We start from the raw sequence: 25,503 nt of genomic DNA on the forward strand, positions 1-25,503 counted from the left end.
GATCATACAACTTGAAAATATTCATATCCTTCCCATATTTGAAGAAAAAATAATAATTTTAAGTTTCCACCGACACAAATGAAGAAAAACAAATTTTTCGATTTTCTAGATGATTATCCGTTCTTAGAAATTTTCAGTCTCCAATTCGAGATTTTTTTGCTGTTCAATTTCATTCATTACATTCATCGTTCTATCAAAAGACAAGGGTAGAAATGGAATTGATGGGTATTCCTTCATTATTCGAAAAAATATTTGATGCGGTCATTCGTATATTTGAAGAATAAGAATGCATCGAATTAACTTAATCTAATCCTGAAGACGGAAAAGGCGAAGAAAATGAAATTAAATAATACTGTATAGACTGACCCAACGATGGGCCCAAATCCCCCCTCCGCTAGTAAATATGATATAGAAAACATATCTATTAATGCAAAAATTACTGTCCCCAGTACAGCCGATTGCGTAAATTTATGGAATAATTTTTAATACCCTTAGAAATTTCTTGAAATTTCAGTCACACCGTCATCTGAATTTTCGATGTGTGAGGTTGAATTCAATTTTAAACGAAATCGTTCACTAAATTTCTCATTCATCTTGAAAATTCAAGAAAATTGGGTCTTTCATGTTAAACAATGATTGATTTTTCAATGAAAACTTGAATTTTCAAACGCATCGTGAAATTTGAACACCACATACAATTCAATTTTCAATAGATTGAGAATTCAGAAAAGGTGTTGCCTGAATTTTCAATAATTTCAAGGTTTTTTAGTGTCGTACGGACCTGAAAATCGAGAATTGCTTGAATATTCAAGAAATTAACTGATTCATCAATGAGGAAACATCCAAGAATTTCATGTAACGATGTCGTTGCTAAAAATTTCAAACTTTTTCATTTGAAATTTAAAGAGCAATTTTCTAACAGTATAGCATAAATGGTATATTTTCCAGTTTAGGTACAAATGGCCCTTGCATTAAGTAACTTTTCCCCAGTCAGCGGAGAAAAATTCACAATTCGTCTCGGAATTGGTGCCCCGATATAGGATGAAAAAAAATCTAGAAATGGTATTTGCTCCACAGTTTCTCGACTTGTTTGCTAATTTTTCTCCAACTTTTTTCTCCGTGTCAGATCGAAGGGGAATAAAGGAGAAACGAATATATATCATGAAGACATGATTACGGACACTCTGGAATTTTGAAATTCTAGATGGTCTACTTGAGATCCTTGTGAACAAGAAACCCGTGGACACACCCCGTACGGAGACACCACGTGCTAAAACGTGAGATTTTAAAGGAGAGAAATGAAACATTAATACAGTGTGCGAACGCTCGGCAAGTGGTCCTCACATACAACACGCCTCGCCTTTTGATTATTATAAAAGATTTCCGAAGTCTTTGTGAGAGATTTGTTGTTTAGCAAGCCAAGGCTTCAGATGTTACTAGACTTAGGCGAATGAGAGAGTGAGAGAATGAGGGACGTAGGGGTGAGCCATAGCTGAGGCTCCACAAGTTGTATAATAATGTAACGCATATGGCGATACTTGTAAAACTCTGCGGGTCGCCCCTGCAGGCAACCGCATCCGCAACGAAACATCTGAATGAGGTTATTCCTGGGTTCGCTCATTCATCGCCTTTTGCCGTGGGTCTTTAGGAATGAGGGAAAAAGAAATGAATGAAAAGAAAGCGGCAATAGGCGCTTTGGCTGTATCTACAGGTCTCTGCAACACTGGGGTTATGACCAGAGACCAACTGGACTCGGGGCGATTACGTAATTCAATGTCGGATACGATTAGGTGAAAAGAAAAAAAATGTGTATGTCTAACCACGACCTCCCGGGCCGAGGGTAACGGACCACGTATTGACAGGATTGAGACTGATGACAATGAAGCACGGCTGAACCGTGTGTTACGAGTCAAGAGAGCTTTGTCATTCATTAGGAGCTAATCTTTTAGAATGTTGACAGCTGTGTTATTTTTCCAAATGATTTTGTAAACGCCCCATAACCGAGGGAGAATCCGAAACTAACACCGCTACTTTATAAAGATTGGGTACGTCTCCATCTAGTCGTCCAGTGGCCGCCGAAAGCTGCAATATATTTGGAGGCTGAGATAAGGGCAGGGAGTAGGTAGCCAGGAGTTTGATAGCAGGGAAGATAGAGAGTTCTTCCTTTGTGCCGTTCGTAATGGAGACTGTAGGGTGCCGCTAATGCAGTAGCGATGTCGGCCAGTTCTCGTGTATCGTTGATATCCTCCCTTCCGCCTCCTTATGCCGCTTGTCTTCAGCATACCGCCACTGGTAACTGATATCACACAAATATACGTATCGATCGTTCCCCACTTTCTTTTCAGAAAGTCTCTTCTCTTTTCTCCAAACCACTCTCCTAACAACATCTGTGGGAAATGCCTGCTCTCAAACGTGCCTTATCCATTTCGGATTCTGGTTTATCTACAAACGCCTACACCACTTTCAATGTCTCCCAGTATAATACAAAAGTCTCTTGTAGAGTTAACGTTGTAACGTCCTTTGTATTCCCTCTGCTTTCAGAATGTTCGGCAGCATGAAACGATGTGCAAGATGTCAAGCGGCAATTTTGGCATCAGAATTGGTGATGCGAGCGAGAGATCTGGTGTTTCATGTTCGATGTTTTTCCTGTGCAGCCTGTACTGTACCATTGACAAAGGGCGATCACTTTGGTATGAGAGATGGCGCTGTACTTTGTCGTCTGCATTATGAGATGGGAGCTGAGTTGCATCCATCCCAGAGTCCACCAGTACCAGTTTATCCACCGGGTCCTCATTATCCTGGCCAGTCATTTCCATCACCTGAATTTCTGCATCATCAGCCACATCATATACCACCACATCCACATCACTCGATGCATCCGCAACATCCACATCAGTTGACGCATGCTAGTCCCGTTCCTCTGCAACCGTCGACGCCTTCTGGGCCTGATGCTGGCTCACCACCGAAGGTGCCGTACTTCAATGGTGCCGCTTCCACGGTGGGAGCCAATGCTGGAGTACCTCCACCCAGACAAAAAGGGAGACCCAGAAAAAGGAAGCCGAAGGATTTAGAGGCGATGACAGCTAGTCTTGGTGAGTTCAATTTTTTTTTATTCATTTGTTCGGATGATATCATCATTTTTCGATTAGGTGGTCAATGAAGAATTGATTGTATTTGAGATAATCGATTTGATGTTCTCGTCGGATGTAATGTGGAATTAATCAGGGATCGGAACAATCATCAATTTCAAAATAAGTTAAATTTAGCTTATGTTGACCGATAATATTACCCAATAATTTTCTTCTTTTCAAAAATTGGTGTCACCTTTTTTGTCAGCAATCTATTTTGCCAGGGATAACCTTAAGCCTAGGAACAAGGATAATCTTTGCTTAAGATCCTAGATTATACAAATCTTTGTTTTATATTCCTTTTTAAAAAGATATTTTCTGAATATATTTGTTTATACATATATGATGATAGAAATGAAAAATTGAAAAATTATCTTCTTTTAGAGAGATAAAAAAAGCTTTGTATAATCCAGAATCTTTAGCAAAGATTAACTAATGAATGGATTCTGTTCTGGATACTTTATGGAACAATTTAACTATCTTGTGATATGAAGCAATCATTTAGTGTGAAATAATATAATTCTAGCTGTAAAAATTCATGGTAGAAACGTGACATTAAATTATATGCTCGTGTGATTGTTTATTATTACTTTTACTATTTTCAAAAATAAATGAAAGGATGTAAACACAATAAACCACTAGCTTATGTATGCGCGCGGGAAGCGCACGTTCGTTTTCTAGTCAATTACCAAATTAATCATCACTCGAATGTTAAAATTCCAAAATAATCTATCCACCAGTAATCGTGTCAGAAGTTTGACCATTACAAGTCTAATCGAAAAATCCTTTCATGAAGTTTAGAATTATTTACTCAATAGTTAATAGAAAATTTAAATTATGAATTATTTTATTATTTTTAAATTTCAATCAAGATAATAAAACCATAGTAATAGAAAGGTGCACATTCTGATAATATTACAAAATATTACAAATGTAATGATTGTCGACCGTTCGCTGGAATTAACAGTGGAAGAACCACTGTTGAATGTTGCTAATTATAAGCCTGTAGGTCAGACGTCTCTCTTTGAGGGAAACCTTGCAGAATTTTCCGGCTGTTATTCCATTCGATTAGAGCAACACTCATTCGCACGTGTTCCCTATGAAAAAAGAGTGACATTACTCGCATCATTACCATGTCCCAGACACTGGGACCAAAGACAAAGCGGAACATTAGGGAGTACTGTGCGCTTAGGGAGAATTGGAAAGATAAAAAGGACATGAAAAAGTAGGTGTTTTCGGTTCACGCAACTTGCCTCCTTATGTGCAGCACTTGGCAGTCCGTAAAATTGCTCCACGGTGTATTTCGAGCGGCCGCTCTTTCGTGGTACTTGTGTCATCTCTCCCTCTTGACTTTTTTTCGGTTATCAGTGTGCTGTATTCAAGATTTCGAATCATTTCCTTCTTCCAAGGTATTCAGAACACTTTCGCTTCGTTCTTGTTGTGGGTTTTTTCCACGTTAGATTTGTTACAAATGTTTTTGTGTTCTCATTCGTCTGGCTTCTTGATCGAACTCTGTTGGTTTTCCGATTGGATTGAGTCAATCGTTTTCGGTTGACTGGCCGTTCAGTGGTCGGAAGGGGTACCGAGTAAGAGATACTCTCGTTGCGTCTGGGTGATAACGGATGTCATGGTTTGTCACCAGTAAACCACTAAACAAATATAAATAACTGGTGTTGACCATTGGATATAGTTTCCTTCCTTGATTAATCGCTTTCCAACAGATCGGTTTGATGATCTATCTCCAGCTGGAAGTGATGGGCAGATATCCTGCAATTTTCAATGGTGATCAACACTCGGCGTCTCATGTTATCCCTTTCCTCCCTTCCTTGTTCTCTTCTCACAACATGGATAAGGCTTACGCTGCCGTGGACACGTACGATCACAATCTAGCAGGCCTGGTACAAGGGGCGAGACTCAGCACCCAACACACTAATTTTCACTCCCTCTCTCTCATCCCTTTGAAAAATTCAAACGTTATTCACGTGTATGCAACGAATCGGCGATTCCTATGTTGTCGTCAAGGTCGAAACATTAACCGCTCTGGATTGTTGTATAATCTTTCTCTCTTTATCATTCAACAGTATGTGTAGCACGTTTTGCGAGAGTGTATGCACTGGTGGTGAGAACCCTCGGTGATTTACGGTAAGCGTGGGCGTTCGGCGTTTGCCACCGAACCCTGATAAAATTTGTCCAGTCGACATAAATTCACGAGTACGATCCAACAGGGCTCTTCATCCTTTTTCCATCTTTCTTCACAACCTCATCGTACTCTGTTTCACCACCACCACTGGGCACTCGCCTCTCATTTTATCACTGCGACTGTGTGCCCTAACGTGGGTTGGAGCCACTCGAAAATTCAATCTTCAAACCTGTTCCTTCGCAGCTGACCGTGGGAAACAATGGCTTTCCACACCTCTCTAAACGATTTTCTCGCGGGGCACAACACGTATAAACGATTTTACTCAACTCTTTTCGTTAAAGAACGTCTCTCTTTTCGTTAAAGAACTGTCTGCGTGATGCGAATGCTGAGTGTGGCCCGATTTGGAAATGTGCGGAATCGCTTCTTTGGTGATTTGAGAAAGCAAACCTCGTTGGTTTTGCACCAAGCATGAGGTAAAACCCGAGTGGCGTTGATGCATTATCATGAGTGGAGCTCTGATCATACAGATTCGTTTTGGGATAACAGGAATGGGACAGTTGGTGTGATGCAACAGTCTGGCATCACGTTTGGAAAAAGAATTCAATTGATGACAATTAGATTCGACGGTTGTTTTTCTACATCAATTACGTAAAGCGTGAATGGGATTTCGTAGCAATTGGCAGACTGGTAGGGATGTCCGTCGGTGGTCAAACTTACACACAAACACGCTATACCGAGAGAAGACTATGGTTTTAAAGACGACTCCTAACGCTGTTTGATGCGTATCACGGCTCATTAGCTCCTTGAGAGTGCAAACGAGGAAGGCCAAAAGAAGGGAGTGATAGCCAGTATGCGAAAGAGTATGCACGAGCCGAGTATACACGGCCAATTACAACTCTATGTTAGGTCTGGATAGTTTGTAAGCATGCAATACAACTACAGGAAGAGGAATGCCACCACTGTGGGCATTTTAACGTCCCTCAGGCTGATCAGTCATGTGTCAATTATTCTAATGTCTCATGTAAACTTGATGAATAAGGCATTCAAACTCACGGCCAATTGTCTTAATGTGCAATTTTCTCTTCATTCATTTGCAGACCTCAACTCGGATTACATTGATATGCCATTTGGTAGAGGTCCTGGTACACCGGGTATGCCTGGCTCAAATAGCCGAACGAAACGCATGAGAACGAGCTTCAAGCATCATCAGTTGAGGACGATGAAGAGTTACTTCGCCATCAATCACAATCCCGACGCGAAGGATCTCAAGCAGCTTTCCCAGAAGACCGGATTGCCAAAGAGGGTACTACAGGTGAGCGGTATTATTTTTTTCATCCATTAGTAGAGCCACAGATACAACAACTTATCCGACAATTTTTGTACTCTATCTTTTCACTTTGACAAGCTGAGATTTTCTGTACTTCCTTCGGCCTTCTCTCTCTCTCTCTCTCTCTCTCTCTCTCTCTCTCTCTCTCTCTCTCTCTCTCTCTTTCTCTCTCTCTCCCTTCAAGCTCCAATCAGAAAAAGGATCAAGTTTGTCTCAAGTGGGGTTTTATGTCTGTCGCCGGTATCTCTGGCGAAGTGGCTTGACAATTATTCCTACGGGTGAATTATTCTCCGATGGGATATACCTTGGCTAGTCCCCAGAAGAAATTGAGTACTGGAGTATGATGAAAACAGTCGAAGCGTAACGCTCCACAAGACGAATCGACCGCGGCAATGTCGTCTTGTTTTTTCTTTCGTGAGAACATTTTTTTGCTGAATTTCTTACCTTCTCTTGTTCTCTTCATCTTTCATAATATTTTTTGTTCCCCTCGAGCTTTCATTCTTTTTACATCATTTCTCCACGAGAACTCGGGGAAAAAAGGAGTCTCGACCCCATAAAAATATAGTCACGGGGCGAGATACGTTCTGGGCACGCGTGGTGTATATAGGCACACTCCCAATTAGTGCGTCCCGGTCCACGCGGAACGGCTGCGCTTCTCGTGATATTTCCGTCGACGCCGTTGCTTTCCTTCGTTAACCGCGTTTCTACGTCAACTCTGCGTATGGCCCGCAACAACAGTAGCCTCAAAACAGAGAGAGAATGATGATGAGTGAGAGAGGTGTACCGCAGCTTCTCTAAACCTCGTTAAAACGATGTGAGTCCCTGTAACTGTTGCCACATTTCTCTTATTATGAGGACAAAAAAATCATTTACACTCCAATATATAAATCATTCTGTTGACGAAAAGAACAAAAAATGAGGGTGGAGAGTGAAAAACATGGGGAGAGAGCGGAGAGGTTTCTGTCCAAAGCAAGATGTATCTCACGTATTTCACTCGGCTGTCTCCATTTTTCATTTTTTTTTTGTTCTGGAGACAAAAGAAACTCGAAATGTTCCATCATCGTCTGGGGTAAATAAACGAAGGGTGACTTGTTGACTCCTTGAACCGTGTATTCCTGGACAATGCACACACGGAGAGAAATATTCAGTAAAAATTACGGAACAATTCACGTAATCCGCAATGGAAAATCGTTTTCCGGAAATTTTTATAGGAATGGGAGAGAAGAAATCTGAAACGTTCTGTGAATTTTCAGGTTCATCACCGAATAAAGTACGAAATTGTCACGTAATTTTTCCCGAAGAAGTAAAATCTTACAGAAACTTTCTGTGAAAGCTTCACAGAAATAAGGGGAAAAATTCACGTTTTCCCCAATAAAATTTTTAGTGCCGGCACTGGAATTTTTTCCTGGCCGTCACTTTGCGCCTCTTTTCCCGTGCTAGCACTAGAATTTTTCTAAAAAATTTCTCTCCGTGCGACTCACACTTTTTATTGAATTTTACTTCGCTCGCGGATTACGTTTCGAACCGTAATTTTACGTTTTTTTTCTGGTAATTTTTATTGAATTTTTCTCTCCGTGCATAGAAATCACTGGAATCATCGTTGAATCACTAGCGAACCCAGTGTATTCTCTTAAGAACCCGAGTTATACAAGTCGTTCATTATATCGCGCAGGGATTGGGGGCTTTTCTATATCTCAGGGGTGTTCTCCTTGAGCGCCGGGATTTTTATACTCCCTAGGAAAACCCAACGTTCGAGGTACTTCGGCTTAAAGATACACAGTCTGCCACCTGCTGGATGAATACAGATGATGAGAAAAAGAAAGACGAAATGAGAGAATCCCAGAAGGAGGTATGGAGGACAGAAGGGGAAGAGCCAGAGAGTGGAAAGTGCTGGCTGTGAGGAGAGTGAAGGAGAGGGGCACGAGGGAGACACCTATTGTATTTGGCGTAGAAACGAAGGGGTCTTGGGAGTGTACGCCATCTTGGTTGATATTGATCGCGAGACGCGCGAATACTCGCCTCTTTCCACCGCCTGCTGTGTGTTCAACTTTCCTTTCTCCCCTTGTTGGCTCGTCCTTTCGTCCGTGTAGCTGCCGTTGGGGATTCTCCAGCGAATTCATCGGGGGTGGAGACTGCTGTCTGTCGTTTCCCTCTAACACAAAAACGAAAAAATGATACTGATGATTGCAAAGATGGTGGATCCATACTCCATGCCCTTATTTGCAGTGCTCCATTTCAGTCACTATTACTCATTTCATTTGTTTTTCACTCATTATCCTCAATCTATTTTCACACTCGATACACCAGTGAAATCAGTTGTTCACCGGATGTCTGATAGTATTTATCACACCAACGCCGATTATGGTGGTGTGTTTACACTGGTTGATTAGTTAGTGTTCACGCGTTACCCGTCAATCCTTGTTTTGCCCCGAAGGTCAGATTGAGCTCTAAGGCGACAGCTAACTGTGTGTGAATTAATTATCCCTCAAGGTGTATAAGGAAAAAAAAACACTCACACTAACGAGAATGCCAATGACTGTCAAGTCCTTTCACATGGTCACAACACTTTTAACAGCTCTTTATCTTTCTTCGCTTCACTGTTTTTATTCGACACTTTTTTTATGTATCCTATTACACACCAGACAAATTGATTTGCTACGGTCAATCAACTGGATAACAATCATTCTAGACTGGTAAAAATTTTTGTCTGCACGGAGAGAAAGGAAACGGAAGTAGTCTGGTGATCGCAAGACTTTTCCCGATGAGTCCGATGAAGGATTTCACATCCGTATCGATCAAGAATTTTTGAAAGAATCCGATTGTACAGACTGTTCAGAAAATGTCGCGCGTTTAATCGGGAAAATCCCGACAATTTTCGGAACTCTACTGAATCAATTACAGTAAACTTCTGATGGTGTAATATGGACATGACTGTGGGGGAAGCGAAGTAGGGGAGCCTAACTGTATCAGATAAAATTTGTAGAAAAATGATTTTTCCTACAAAAAAACAATTTTTATTTCAACTTCAAAATGATCCATTTAACCCAAAACTTCCCTATTGCTCATTCCTGTAGCCTCGAGATAATTTGATTTCGACGCATAGAATAATTTCTTACGTTTCCCAGTCATTTTACCGGTTTTCTCGAGAGTTTTACGATAGATTGAATTCTGTTGAAATGTCGTAAAATTGACGGTAAAAAAAAACATTTTTTCGTGCGCCAAATGGAAAATCACGGAGTTTACTCATCTTATGAAGTCCCCTGGCAAAATACCGGTGGCGCATCAGATTTTATCTGTATTTTCTTTCTAACTGTGAATTTTCCGTGCCAAATTCCGGAAATTTTTATCGTGTTCTAAGTTCACTGAAATTTCAGGAAATCGTGTCATTGAAAATTCAGTCTCTCATGGAAAAATCAAACTGTAAATTTCCGTTCCATTTTTCCCTGAAAATGAATAGAAAACCAGGAAATTCTAGTAAATATATTCTTGAATTTTCAGGATAGTGACACTGAATGCGATTTACGGGGAAAAAAATCATGAAATTTCAGATTTCACTGACAATTCAATGCAATTTGACACTGAATATTCATATTAGATTGAAAATTCAAATAAATTGAGGAATTCTCGTGTTATGCCGTTTAAAATTCTGAAATTTTACTGAATTTTTGATGAAACCTGAAATTTCATGATTTTTTCCCCCTAAATCGCATTCAGTGTCACTGTACTGAAAATTGGCAGTCAACTGTCCACGAAATTTCATTTTTTTTCAACAGTGTAATGGTGTGATGTTTGTTCCTTCCGCAGGTATGGTTCCAAAACGCACGCGCAAAATGGCGACGTATGGTCCTCAAGCAGGAGGGCAAGTCAGACAAGTGCGGTGGTGTTGATGGTGGCTCCTTAAATGACCTTGAACTGTACGGTAATAGTGCAGGAAGTGGTGGGCCACCAATGAGTCCACAATTTATGATGGGACCACACAGTCCAGCATCCCTCGGATCGCTTGATTGTGCGTGATTTCGTACCTGTTTAACAAAACTTCCTCTGTGAATTGTTTTCGAAAAACTGGTAAGAGACTATTGTGGGATTTTTCGTCCCGTTACAACGGCTGTCTAATAATTATTCCCCGTGAACAAAAAAGAAATTGATGATGTGAATATTTATTTAGAGTTCTGGGGAATTGTCTGTAAAATATAACATACGCATTGCTGCCCATGACTAGACTAGTGCGTGTAGTCGTATGTGAATTGTATATTAAGATATAGCTTATATATAAAAGATGATATATATATGTGGAGAAAGATAAATTTATTGTAATAAAATGACGAGTTTATCGTCTTCTGTACTATAGATAGATTCAACAACGAGGATTATATGTATTTATTTGTAGAAATCTGAGTAATTGTGGCAAGAACAATGTTCTTTATTTAAATTGACGGATGAAAAACACTTTTTGCACATGTAAAAACACAACAATCGAGACGAATTATACAAGGATACAAGGATCCTTCATCGCACCTCGTTAATGTGAGAAAAAAAAGATGTATAACAGTGAACATATTTATTTGTAAGAGTTATTCAGCCAGTGAAATTTAATTATTAGCTACACCGTGAGTCAGTGTAATTCATTTTCTGTAAATATTGAACAAATAGGTGAATCATAATATGCTCCTTCAGTACACAACTACACAGAGACACATCAGAATTTTAATAAGGTCGTAAGGGATGCATTGCAGTAGGTTGCGGTCTTTTAGCTGGAGGTAATAATAATGAACATTATCATAAAAAAACAAAAACCACCTATCATCTATTATCCTTGTAAATCGATCGTGACGATTGCCTATAATTTTACAAAATGACTTTTTTCATTGAATATATTTTGACAATATTCTACCGAAGTTATTCTTTCCGACTGAATGAAAAAACCTTACCACCACCTGTTTATCCATCTCGAGCAACAGTGTATACTCCATGTATAACTCCTCAGAGACCCAAAGAAACAGTTTCTTCCACCAATCGAATAAATCAAGTCGTTTGACTATGAAGAACTTGCAGCTTGGGTTCTGTCGATTCGAGCCGCCTAAAAAAGAATAAAGTATGTGAGAGAAAAATGAGACCAAGAAGCGATGGATCAAGCGCCGATGGGTGCCCAGCTCTTTCGCAGTTCTCCAAAGGGACAAGAAGGTGAAACTAACTTGGATTCGAGTTGGCCAAGTATGGGACGATATCACGATGGGGATCAAGTAGAAAGTCACTGTACCTATTTTCTTGGATTAACTGTTACATATACGTCCGGTATACGTGAGTTTCGCACTGTGCAACATCACAAGCAGTATGAAATTTTTTTTTGTCGTTATTTTTTCATCATGACACTTGTCCACTGCTGTCCGTTGGAAAAAGACATAGACTTCTTGTCTCGTGTCGCCCCCCTCTCTCTCTCTCTTCTTTTCTCCAACAGAGTGGTAGCGTAACAGATTGCAGAGGTGGACTTTAAGCTGCAACATTACAAAGGAGAATGGGTTTAAAACCCGCCTCATAACTCAACGACATTGACTACCAAGATGTCGTGGATGATGGCCACATATCTCGGTAGCTTCTCTTCGATCTCCAACTGAGATTATCCGGCGTCTGCATTCTGTACACGTTGGGCATGTTGGCGGGGTGGAGGAGGAGGGGGGGGGGGAAGAGGGCAAATAAACCGCCGACGGTAGCTGATTCTCCGCTGGCTTCTCAACTCTGGTAGTCCTGCTCCCTGGAAATATATGTACAGTATGAAGGTGGAATCGGCGCGCGAGTCAGCAAAGCGTTAGAATGCTTTACCGTGGATTCCCGTGTAATGTAGCGAAGACGCATAGCTCAGGATTTCCACGTACGTACGCATTGCAAGGTACGTACGATATTTATGTTGTACAATTTGCTTCAACCACGGGCCTTACCTCATTCTAACTATCCTCCCCACCCCCTCGCCTTCCTCGATCCGTGCGTCTCACAGCAGCCACACAGTGTTTTATTCAACTTAACTGAGAAATACCCATAGCGCATATAAAACCGTGTTCCCACGTACACGGTACGTTGTTCAATTCCAACGATCTTAATTAGCCGACGCCAAGGGAAACGCCACCATGAATGGGAGGCCGGCGATTCACTCGGTTCTTATCCCTCAAGTATTGAAGAGCGGCGATGGCGCTTTCGTCGGGATGAATCATCCAGGGGGGGAGGGGTTTATCGTTTCAGGGATGCGGGGATTTGAATTTTGCGGGGAAAATCGAGGGGTCGTTGAGATCTTGTTCTTTTAGCGTTTCGAATGCATTTGTTGTAACATAAATTGATAAAATTTTATTTATGGCACGCCGTACAATAAGTCGAGTTTATCGCACGATGTGGCATAAAATAGTATAGACCATTCGGGCATAAACTTCGTTTTCAACGAATGTGAATATAGACCTCGCCTTCGGCTCGGCCTGTAAACTTCACATTCGTCGAAATAGTTATTTTCATCACAAGGTCCACAAAGTATTTTCTGACGAATGTGCCGAAGGCGAGGCTATAATCACATTCGTCAGAAAATACTTTTGGACCGTGTGATGAATGCAATTTTTCGTCAGAAGGCCCGTAAACCGCGATCAAACCGAGCGAAGCGAGGTTAGAATAACGGTTTACCGGGTCTTCTCACGAAAACGAAATTTGTGCCCTTGTACTCTAATGTACTATAGATAGTTATTATTAGTGTCGAGTATTGCATGGAGAAAAGAGTTGGAGAAAAATTATTAAACAGGTCAAGTAATCGTGGAGCAACCTCGATTTCTAGTGCTTTTTCATATTAAATAGGAGAAGAAGTGCGAGATTAATAGTGAATTTTACTCCGGTGGCCCGGGAAAATGTAAAATTTACGCTGTATCCCATCATAAATTATCCCAGTGAACGTGAATAATGGCTCCAATTTTTCGTATAATTTTACTGTAACGGTGAATGATTTTTACCGCACCCGTTTGGTAAAAATTCACTTCCGACCGTCCCCATGACCTGCAGATGGGTACAAAACAAATAATCCCTTTCTGGTGTGGGAAATTTTACTAAACAGGAGGATAATTTTTGCATCCATAGACGTATTTTTTACCGAGAACATCATAAGATATCCACTAAAAACCAGTACTTTTTCAATGAATTACATTTCGCTCCACCATATTACCATTCGTACAGTACAATTTGTCACGATATTCGAGGTAATTTTTATCCAACTTTTTTCTCCGTGTAGTAAGGTATGTATAACTATACGGAGAGAAATACTCACTAAAAGATACGTTTTCCGTAATTCCGGAGCGAAAGGTGGTTGTTGGAAATTTTACGGACCTGTCACGGAATTTTTCCAGATCGTTCCGTAATTTTTATCTGAATCTCCTGTGAAAAATTACGATACCGTCACTTAAATTTTCTGAATCGATTCCGTAAACGGTGAGTGAATTGTGAGTTCCATAATTTTTACTGAATATTTCTCTCCGTGCATTTCAAAAATCGCCATGAAAAGCAGTCAAACACGATCAAGTCAAGCCGAATTTCATGGCAACCATAAACTTTTTGTCATAAGAAAGGATGTAATTTAACCGTTAAGTATGATCGCATGGTGCGGGGGTCCTTGCCAAACCATACGCAACGTATAGAGTGCCACTGTAGAGCGAGTGAGATGCTAGAAAAGTGCGAGCAGTTAAGGATTAATTGGTAATGACGGAAAAAATGAGCTATTATTCGTTCTAGTGGAGAGAGTTGATGTTAAACAAATGAGCAGCAGTTGAGTTGAACTACAATATCTCATCGCAGGTACAGGTAAAATATGCGTGACAGTACTTAACGTGTAATTCGGATATATTGCGCGTTATATATTTTCCCCTGTCTTCAAAGATAAGTCCAACTTAAATGTGAGATTTATACGCTAATGTGGAGGTGGCATACGGTATCAATATGCATATATAGGGCAACATAAATATTACACTGTTGGAATTTTTAATAAAATCAAAACTTTTTCGTTCTGCGATCAGTTGACTACGCTGAGAAGACAAGTGTTGTTCGAGAAATACGTCTTTACTTGTATCAAGAAATTTCTGGATCAAAAATTACCAAGCGCACAGTATTTATACTTCTCCGAAAGATGAGGGTAAATGGTCCATATCAAGAAAACGAGTTCTCAAACCAATTCAAATGGTTTTTGCATTCAAGAAACTCAGAATTGAGGCTAAAAACTATTAAATGAATTAATTCAATTTACCTTGGGATGAGAAATTGCTTTCTTATCATCAAGGAATCGTCCTCGTCATTAAGACAAGCACAAAATTTCTCGACGGAAGTTTTTTTTCCTTCGTGCAAGATATGTTGATCTTGAAAATTATCCAGCCACGAGTTTCTTGATATAAGTAAAGACGTACTTCTGAAAAAACTTTGTTTCTCTCAGTGTATCGTCTAGACGTATCGTACACACCTTAACGCAGAATGGTCCAACGCGTACGGAAAAAATATATCCCCGTTGACATATTTTTTGGCAAAAAAACAATATTCAACGGATGTATCTAAAATATTGTCTGTTTCCGGAGATATAAGGGACATCTCCCTTATTAATTTATTATATTTTTGATATATCTGCGAATTAATATCTTCTTTCCTGCGGGAACTCCATTGACTGAAATTTTAATTGGAAAAATGATCAAAAGAATTTTTTTTCCACCAGTCCGTGTGAGAAGAACTGCAGTCCTGTCCAAAAATAAAAATCCAACCGATTTCCAACTGCATTTCGATCTTCCATCAAACATAAATAACGATCTCTCCCCCGGAATTACCAATGGATTGGCTCTCATGTTTTGGGTGGCTAGTCCCCAACGAAATTCTGGATGACAGATGGTCAAAGAGAGACATCGATGCTCCGGAGGCATCCAGGGATGGGCGTCAACAGGTTATAGAGCGATCTCACGCCGCGATGGATATCCGTAATACAAACCATCAGAACACGTCCGGAGTCACGATTCATTTCTGAAACCCACGCTATCATTTTGAACCCTTGTCGTCACGCGTGTCTCGTTGTCACCGATCCAGGGGCATCGATCATCTTCCTTATCAGTCCGAACCGATCCGGGGTTGGACATTCTCGTCAACGATCGCTCACCACATTCAGCTTTAATTTTTCTTCGTTTTTTTCTCCAATACGACTGGATCCCTCGTGCCTCATTGATTCCGAGAATAAGTGGTCCCCCTATGCGAATGGATTTCACGCTCCTCACGGCACGTCCCAACTTCACATCTTCACGTATTCAATTTTAGAACTCATCCGATCCCCGTGTTTTTTTTCCAGACTGAAGTATTGATTAGGTTCGTTTGACTCGTAAAATAAAACTCCGCTGACTCTCGCGTTGTTTGAATGAGCCCTGGATTCGTCTGTCACGCTGAAAGGGATCCAAATACGTCGACAGGAAGCTCACTGAGAGGCACTCGTCGCCAACATAACGCTCAGATGCTTCCGAACAAGTGCCACCTTCTATTCTGTTAATAATTCGAACTTCAAGGCGAGAAAAATGAAAAGATACGAGTGCGCATGGGAGGCTGGCAGTGTTCAAGGGTGTTGAAGAGGGACAAAGAGGGCTTCACATTGGAGAAAAAAGAAAAATTGAGGTAACGGGGGAGGCTCCACAGAGGTCTCGCGCGGTTGACAAACAACTGCGGATTCCACGGATCCGCAAAGGCGCGCAGTGTCCGAGGCTAATTAGTGGGCTCATGGATGCCCGAGTGAGTTTAGAATGGTGGGGATTGAATTTTCGTGGGTGAAAAAACAACGCTAAACCTCGGCGGGGAGTGAGGAGAGACAGCAGAGTGTGTATTTGAATATATGGCTGGAGGACAGTGAGCGATGTTGCACCTGCTGCCTCGAGTCAACGTAATAGTCTCGAGAAATGTCACGCTGGGTACAACGAGAACTAAAATTGCTGGTTAAACGTTGGGTGATAATTTTTTTTACATCGCCACTGGCTCGTGCCAATAACCAGTAGCCTGGAGTTGCAAAAAAGTTTGCCTCGTCAGGCTGATGAATAAATATCATTAGAGAAAATTAAATTGCCCGGAGAGATTTTGCAATTAAAACATCTCAAATAAACAAAGGAATCAGCGAAAAAGAAATGGGGAATTGTATGAATAATCCAGTTGTAAAAAGTTATAATACAGGAAGCAGGTGTAATTGTGGTGTGTGTGCAAGTTTTTTGAGCTAATATAAAATGGTTGAATCTAATTTCCAGAAATTCCAGACATCGTTAAACCGATAAATCGCAGCGGGAATACGTACATTATCGTAACTCGTGAGTAATTAGTGGACGATTGGAGGAGACCAAGCCAGGTTTTTTCCCCAATTTTTCCGCCCCTTTTATTTTACGGAATAAATCGTGGGGTAGTGTGGATATTCCAACGGGCGAGGGAGGGGGGAGACTCTGGATGTAGGAGAGGCACATGTGTCTGCTCGGGTTGAGGAGATTTTTGTCGGTTGATGTACCACGGTGTTGGTATCTGCTAGCGATACGTGACCGCACGCATCACCGCGGGGCAAATGCAGTAGGCGGAGTCTAAGCGTGCCGGAGACACGCATCGCTGTTACCACCCTCTACTTGTAAACGCATATTTATTAACTCTGGGTCGCCCACGTGGCGGGTTATCGTCTAAAAATCATCGGGATCGCGGGGAGAAATTTTTCATTGAGATTAATGTATTTGAATTGAGAATATAAAGCTGTAGTGTTGCACAGCAAAAACGAATGTCTGAATTTCTCACACCTTTTGTAGACATTTTTCAGACACTAAAAAACATTTGAATAAAATGGAAATTCATCTTTTTTCATTTATTTAAGCATCGAAACCATGTGGTTTATTCTGCTATAAAAAAATGACAAAAATACAAATGTGTTTACAAAATAATCCTTTAGGTAATTATAATTCGAATATTCGAATAATAATTCGAATGTTCCATCCTGAGGAGTTCAAGGAGGAATCAATATGTTTGAGAACATTTCTATTCAATTTAGTTAAGAAGAATGGAAATTTATCTGAAGTTCAAACATGAATGAAAATGGTTAGGCACCTGTTCGTCTAAAATTCAGACAAATTTTCATTTTATTCAGACGTTTTTTAGTGCCTGAAAAATGTCTACAAAGGGTGTGTGAAATTCAGACATTTGTTTTTGCTGTGTGGGGTAGGGGAGACCGGGGTAAAATGGGGTGGCCGAGGCATATTGAGGCACATAAAAAAAAGGCCAAAATTGAAAAAATCAAGGGGTTTACGAGGGGTCGATCAGGAATCAATAAAAAGTAAAAAAAAAGTTTAAAAAACTCGAATAATACTAAGGGAAAAAAATTGCGTCTTAGGAAAAAATGAGTAATGAATTTGAAAAACAAAATTGATTTGAAATTAAAAAATCGATTTATCGGGACCTTCCCTACCGATTTCAGAGTTTTTATGTAGATTTTTTGGAGATTCGAAGTTGAAAAACGAAGAAACAGTATTTATAATTATTTTCAAGTTTTTGGACACTACCCTACTGTGCCAACATATAAAAACGCGAAACATTGAAAACCGAGATGAGATAAATTGACTCGGATTAATCACAAGAGGAGTCATTACTGTGCATTTCAAGACTGAGACGAGACCAGAAATTTCCGTGTTCACTGAGACTGAGACAATCCCTCCAAAGTACTGTTTTGAGAGATCTCGTGAAATGTCTCGCGGCATCACTAGTTTTCAGTGAGAGTGAGATGGAAATTTCACAACTTGATTGAATTTTCAGTGGAACTTGAATATTCAGAAACAAAATAACATGAATTTTCAATTTTTCCCTAAACTTTCCTGATTTTTCTAAATTTTCACTGAGTAATTGAACTGAAAAATCAAGTATTCTATTGATTTTCAGTTCAAATGATCTGGAAATCAATAGAATACTTAATTTTCCATAACAAGATTTCTTGAAAGTTCAGTGAAACTTGGACACGATGAAAATTTCCGGAATTTGGCACGGATAATTCAGACAAAAATGTTCAATAATGTGGAATATTCAGACACTGTACTCGAAAATTACTAGACTTGTCGGTAAAAATTATGGTCTCCATGATCATTAGCACACAGAATATCAATTTTCGACTGACGTGCGTTAATTATACGTACTAGTACCTGAAAATTATAGCACATTCACATCAATTCATATTGAATGCTAATGAACATAAATTTGAGGTGCATGAGTGTGATAAAAGTATGTGAAAATTAGAGTTATTTCAGCCTCAATCAACGATGAATAAAAATAGGAGGGGCTAATTAACGTAAAGTACCAATGTGTATTTACAATTACCGGTATTTATTTACAATTAATTATTGAAGTATCGATATTTATTTTCAATTAATTATAATATTTAAATCTTATGTTTGATACTTTTAGTAGCTATGGAATTTTCACATTTCACTTTCTTCCTATCTCGCTATCCTTTCATTCTCGCTCTTCCTTTAGTTTCCTCTTTTATGTTTATTTCAAGAGAATCAGCACCTCATTCCCCATCACCTGCGCATAGTACGAATGAGACAAAACCGTGGGTGTCACTTGTTTCACCTGCACTGATAGAAAGAATTAGTTATTGTTAACGAATGGATTTGGTTGGAGACGAGGGTCTACACGGAGAAAATTTTTTTGGAAAAATTGTAGTGCTAGCGCAGGAAAAGAAGCGCAAAGTGACGGCCAGGAAAAAATTCCAGCGCCGGCCCTAGAAATTTTATTGGGGAAAACGTAAATTTTTCCCCGTATTTCTATGAAAATTTCACAGAAATCCTCCGAACTTTTACGAGAAATACCAAGAAATTTTACATTAACAGCACTAGAATTTTTCACAGCCGGTGGATTGTGATTTTTTCCAGTACTCGTACTAGAATTTTTCTAGAAAATTTCTCTCTGTGTACTCGGTCTCACCAAATGTTCATTCGTTAATAGTTAACAAAAGGATATTTGAGGAACCTTGTTTGACTCGACTTTCACCTTTCAAGTGAACCCTTTGTCAACTTTTAACGAATATTCATTGGGTCATATTCAGCTCTACCATTCGTTAATAATTAATGAATCTCGTTTGGAATAAATGAATCAGTCTATCAGTGTGAAAAAAGTAATTTTCAACTAAAGAAAAAACATTGTCCCTGACGCTGAGGGATTCCGCGATTTTTTCAGTCTGGTCTTTTCTAGACATTGAGTTGTTGCGTAACCCATCCAATCACCGCTGATGATGGTCACCCAGTGTGGTATTTTATCGCGTTAATTAATTGGGATTCAATTAATTTAATAAGGCGATGGGTTTTATCAAGTCATTTGCACCGAACGCGTGAATCTTATCGCGTCAATAATTATTTTCGACTATCGTTTCAGTAATCGGGATCGTTAAAATCATTCGAATGTGCCTGATTATGGGGACAAAAAAATTCAGGATGATGTCAAACGCACGAGCCCAATGATCAAGGGAATGGCCAAATCTGGCCAACGGCCAAGGCTTAGCCACCTGCTCTCGACTCTCGGTAGATTACAAAGGGTATGTGTTTCAGCGTTCACGTGGAGGTGGAGTACGAAAGGGAATTTAAACTAATTGATGGCCGATCTCTCGCATGGTACTCATAGCTCGTTAATTGGCAGCTTATAGGCGAGAGCGACCCTCGTTAGTAAGCCGAGTATACAGTGTATAACTACAACACTGGACAAACGAGCTTTCATGTATTTTCGCGTGCCGCAGGTGCCATCTGAAAAAAAAAATGCCAAACCAAAAAAAAGGTACCGCGAAATATCAGAGGGATCGGAAACAAAAAAAATCGTTTGGGGCGAAAATTTTTGGGGCAAAAAAGGGGATTTTGGGTGGTCCGCGGGGCCTTTGGTACACGTGTCCTATTTCTAATGACACTGGGTTTAGGGAGAAATGAATGAAATGACGTGAATGCGGAGGACGGAATATCTGGGACATGGGCGCGTCAGTCGGGTTAAAGTTGAGGACATGTGGTCGCCATCAGGTTTTTGACAAAATTCTTCGTTTATGGGAGATTAATGTACTTTCAGGATTAATGATCGACCTTTGTGGGAAGAGGAGCAGTTCGAACGATTATTTAGAGTTTTTTAGAGGGCTGGCTCTGCGGAAAAATGGACTTCCGGAAATTGAATTAAGAGTAGATTTCATCATTAGGTTCACAGAGTATTTTTTGATGAGTGTGAGACGGTTGTGAGGACAAAATTGAAATTGGATGAATAGGTTTTGAGATATTTGATGATGTCAGTAGTGAAGTGGTAAATGGAGATACGTCGACTCATCTCCCAGACGAGTTTTTGAGGAATATCTCCGGATCTAAGGGAGACAGCGAAATTTTCGTAATTACATTTGTTGTAGCACTCAATCGGCTCCACAAAAAAGGTTATAACAAAAATTTTGCCATCTCCCTCAGATTCCGAGATATCGATAGATAACTGGTCCCTAGTCAAAATTGATTTATCTCCTTTTACCACTTCGCTACTGATATAGTTTTGTACGAAACGGTTAATATCTCTAAAATTGTGTTGTTAATTGTTCATGAGCACCTGAGCATAGATTTTTTGTCATTCTGGCCGTAAGGCAGCGCCTACGGCCGTTAGGAGAAAAAAATATTGTTCGTCACACGGCCGGAAATTTATTTTCACTCCAAACGAGTACACTGAGAAAAAAAATTTACTTGTGCCAAGGAATCACTTTCTTAGGAGGAAAATTAATTTTTTTGGGAGCGTATTTCTCCAGGCCAGTCGTTCCCAGGTGATTCATGTCCATCACCAAACATTACAATTATGTTGAGTTATGAGATGATTATGCTAGATATGACCTTGAATAAACACCCTTAATTATTTTTCAATTTTTTCAAATTTGAGATTTTAAAAAGTACAGATGGGTCCTTCAAAATATGAGACAGTATAACTCCCCTAAAAATTAGTAACGATCTCGCTGAAAAATATTGATGTCCCTAAAAATTGGTGATTAAATCACTGAATTTCAGAATTTCACATTCATTCAATTATACAATCACGCATCCCTAATAATTGGGTAACATCATAACATTTTCCATGATCGTTGATTAAACAATTGATGTTGAACTCGCACTGCCTCGTCTATCATTAAAGATTTCGGGTCATCACTCTCCCACATAAAAAAAGTTAATAGACGAATGACTCAGATCTTTAATTGAATGATTTCCCATTCAAGCATCTCCAGTCAACCCCAAAAAGAATAAGAAGTCAGCCATAGAACTCAATCTCCAAAGAGTCGCTGGAGGTTGTGACTCTCGCGAAAATCCACAAATAAAATTTTCCTAAAAATTAGTGATGATCTCGCCGAAAAATAGTGATAATATCCCTAATAAATGGTGACTAAAGCACTGAATTTCAGAATTACACACTCTCTCAATTATACAATCACGCATCCCTAATAATTGGGTATCATCATAACCCAATTGGGTATCATCATAACATTTTCCACGATCGTTGATTAAACAATTGATGTTGAACTCGAGAATACCACCGACGATAGCACGCGCACTGCCCCGTCTACCATTAAAGCGTTCAGCTCATCACTCTCCCACATAAAAAAAGTTAATAGACGAATGACTCAGATCTTTAATTGAATGATTTCCCATTCAAGCATCTCCAGTCAACCCCAAACAGAATAAGAAGCCAGCCATAGAACTCAATCTCCAAAGACTCGCTGGAGGTTGTGACTCTCGAGAAAATCCACAAATAAAATTTTCCTAAAAATTAGTGACGATCTCGCCGAAAAATAGTGATAATATCCCTAAAAAATGGTGACTAAAGCACTGAATTTCAGAATTACACACTCATTCAATTATACAATCACGCATCCCTAATAATTGGGTAACATCATGATCGTTGATTAAACAATTGATGTTGAATTCGAGAATACCACCGACGATAGCACGCGCACTGCCCCGTCTACCATTAAAGCGTTCAGCTCATCACTCTCCCACATAAAAAAAGTTAATAGACGAATGACTCAGATCTTTAATTGAATGATTTCCCATTCAAGCATCTCCAGTCAACCCCAAAAAGAATAAGAAGCCAGCCATAGAACTCAATCTCCAAAGACTCGCTGGAGGTTGTGACTCTCGAGAAAATCCACAAATAAAATTTTCCTAAAAATTAGTGACGATCTCGCCGAAAAATAGTGATAATATCCCTAAAAAATGGTGACTAAAGCACTGAATTTCAGAATTACACACTCATTCAATTATACAATCACGCATCCCTAATAATTGGGTAACATCATGATCGTTGATTAAACAATTGATGTTGAATTCGAGAATACCACCGACGATAGCACGCGCACTGCCCCGTCTACCATTAAAGCGTTCAGCTCATCACTCTCCCACATAAAAAAAGTTAATAGACGAATGACTCAGATCTTTAATTGAATGATTTCCCATTCAAGCATCTCCAGTCAACCCCAAAAAGAATAAGAAGTCAGCCATAGAACTCAATCTCCAAAGAGTCGCTGGAGGTTGTGACTCTCGCGAAAATCCACAAATAAAATTTTCCTAAAAATTAGTGATGATCTCGCCGAAAAATAGTGATAATATCCCTAATAAATGGTGACTAAAGCACTGAATTTCAGAATTACACACTCTCTCAATTATACAATCACGCATCCCTAATAATTGGGTATCATCATAACCCAATTGGGTATCATCATAACATTTTCCACGATCGTTGATTAAACAATTGATGTTGAACTCGAGAATACCACCGACGATAGCACGCGCACTGCCCCGTCTACCATTAAAGCGTTCAGCTCATCACTCTCCCACATAAAAAAAGTTAATAGACGAATGACTCAGATCTTTAATTGAATGATTTCCCATTCAAGCATCTCCAGTCAACCCCAAACAGAATAAGAAGCCAGCCATAGAACTCAATCTCCAAAGACTCGCTGGAGGTTGTGACTCTCGAGAAAATCCACAAATAAAATTTTCCTAAAAATTAGTGACGATCTCGCCGAAAAATAGTGATAATATCCCTAAAAAATGGTGACTAAAGCACTGAATTTCAGAATTACACACTCATTCAATTATACAATCACGCATCCCTAATAATTGGGTAACATCATGATCGTTGATTAAACAATTGATGTTGAATTCGAGAATACCACCGACGATAGCACGCGCACTGCCCCGTCTACCATTAAAGCGTTCAGCTCATCACTCTCCCACATAAAAAAAGTTAATAGACGAATGACTCAGATCTTTAATTGAATGATTTCCCATTCAAGCATCTCCAGTCAACCCCAAACAGAATAAGAAGCCAGCCATAGAACTCAATCTCCAAAGACTCGCTGGAGGTTGTGACTCTCGAGAATATCCACAAATAAAAGGCCGAGAATGCCGAGCGAGTGGTAATAAATTCAGTCCACCGGCGTATCCCCGAGAATACAAGCCCTCCAGTTGGACTCTCGGAGTTGTACCGGTGTGCGCCCGAAACCCTAAATCACACTGGGGGCAAAACACACCGGAGAGATCTTTCTCGGTGCCTCGCGGTCTACTGATCCAAGTGTGTTCTGGATAAATAAACAAATGCGGATTAGTTTTCTCCCGGGGGTTAGGATAGGCGAGGTGAACGTAAATCATCGGGAGACTCGTTACCCATAGCCACACACTCTCACAACACAAATCCACACTCTATCACCGGTTGGAACTGTACACTTACCGATATAGAGCCCTGTTTGCCATTTAATATTTGCTTTTGTACAAAGTAAACCAGTTGCTTGTCTACACGCTGCCCTACATCTTGAGATTTCATCCTTAAATCACTCAATTGAGTCGAGCCAACAGCTCCAGAGAACCCAGGGGCTTTTTCTCGAAACAATTGAATTTGCATGGGACTGTCAATAACGAGAGAGAGAGACTGCACAATTGAGGGAAAAAATGTGGAAAATAAAGATGATGGTAAGGGGGTTCAACTCCACTAGTGCCTCGTTACCTCAACATTGCGAACTTAATTAATTGGCCATAATTCATGTAAAAACCCGTAAATCTTGAATCTCAAACATCGCGGCGCCTAGGGCAGTGAATGGGCGCGAGTAGGTGGCAATTGTCTCGTGGGCCCACGCTCATTCAATCGTGGGAGTAACGAAACAGGGAGCATACACAGCCACAAAGCTCCAACACACGATGGAAAAGTTTTTTTTCCAGACGATATGAGGAGTCTGATTGAAATCGCTGATAAGTCATGATTTATTAGGTGAGGGTCTCAAACTTGGTTTCCATGTCCAATACTCATTTCTGGATTTACAGAGGGATTTGACGGGGAATGTCGGGGGGGGGGGTATTCAATTCGGACTGGTGTCGGAATCAACTGGACTGTCAAGAGCACTCCTATCTGACCTTGGGAACAATTGAAATTAGCATAGCACTGCGGAAGTTGTACCGTTCGTCTTTATCTCTAAAAGGAAGTACTGAGAAGTCCCGCAATTCTGAATTTAGTTATAAGATAGATATATCTGCGTTTCACCTTGCACTTTTGTGAATAAAAATTCTAGCGGGGGATCTGATGAATTCACATGGGTGAGGTGGAGGGGTGTGGTGAGGAAATTATTGTAAATGCAGTTTTGACTAGTAACAATTGCCGATTTTTTCAGTTTTTGGATATTTGATAATTCTCATTTACAACAACTTTTTCAAGCCGAAGTATTGAGAATTTTTTGAACCGTTTTGCAAGTTGAAGTATTTATTTATTGTCCAAAATATTAACCCTAGTTTGGTCACCATGACAATATCACTGAAAATTACTGATAATGTCACTGAAAATTGTTGGGAAAATCACTGGATTTCAGAATTTTGCAATCACTGAGTCTC

At 39.9% G+C, this 25,503-nt stretch overlaps 1 protein-coding gene across 1 annotated transcript in view; it reads left to right on the forward strand.

Moving 5' to 3' along the window:
- The window catches only part of LOC107047820 (protein apterous), a 55,944-nt gene extending 44,462 nt beyond the window's left edge, over window positions 1–11,482 (forward strand). Inside the window, exons 4-6 of the mRNA XM_015270664.2 lie at window positions 2,542–3,092; window positions 6,366–6,580; window positions 10,400–11,482. Of these exons, the coding sequence (XP_015126150.1) occupies window positions 2,542–3,092; window positions 6,366–6,580; window positions 10,400–10,609 (976 nt within the window). The 3' untranslated portion in view covers window positions 10,610–11,482. The remainder of the gene's footprint in view (window positions 1–2,541; window positions 3,093–6,365; window positions 6,581–10,399) is intronic.
- Window positions 11,483–25,503: the final 14,021 nt, after the last annotated feature.

Source organism: Diachasma alloeum, unplaced genomic scaffold (assembly GCF_001412515.2).
Source record: "Diachasma alloeum isolate Michigan unplaced genomic scaffold, Dall2.0 Dall_scaffold_78908, whole genome shotgun sequence".
NCBI lineage: Eukaryota > Metazoa > Arthropoda > Insecta > Hymenoptera > Braconidae > Diachasma > Diachasma alloeum.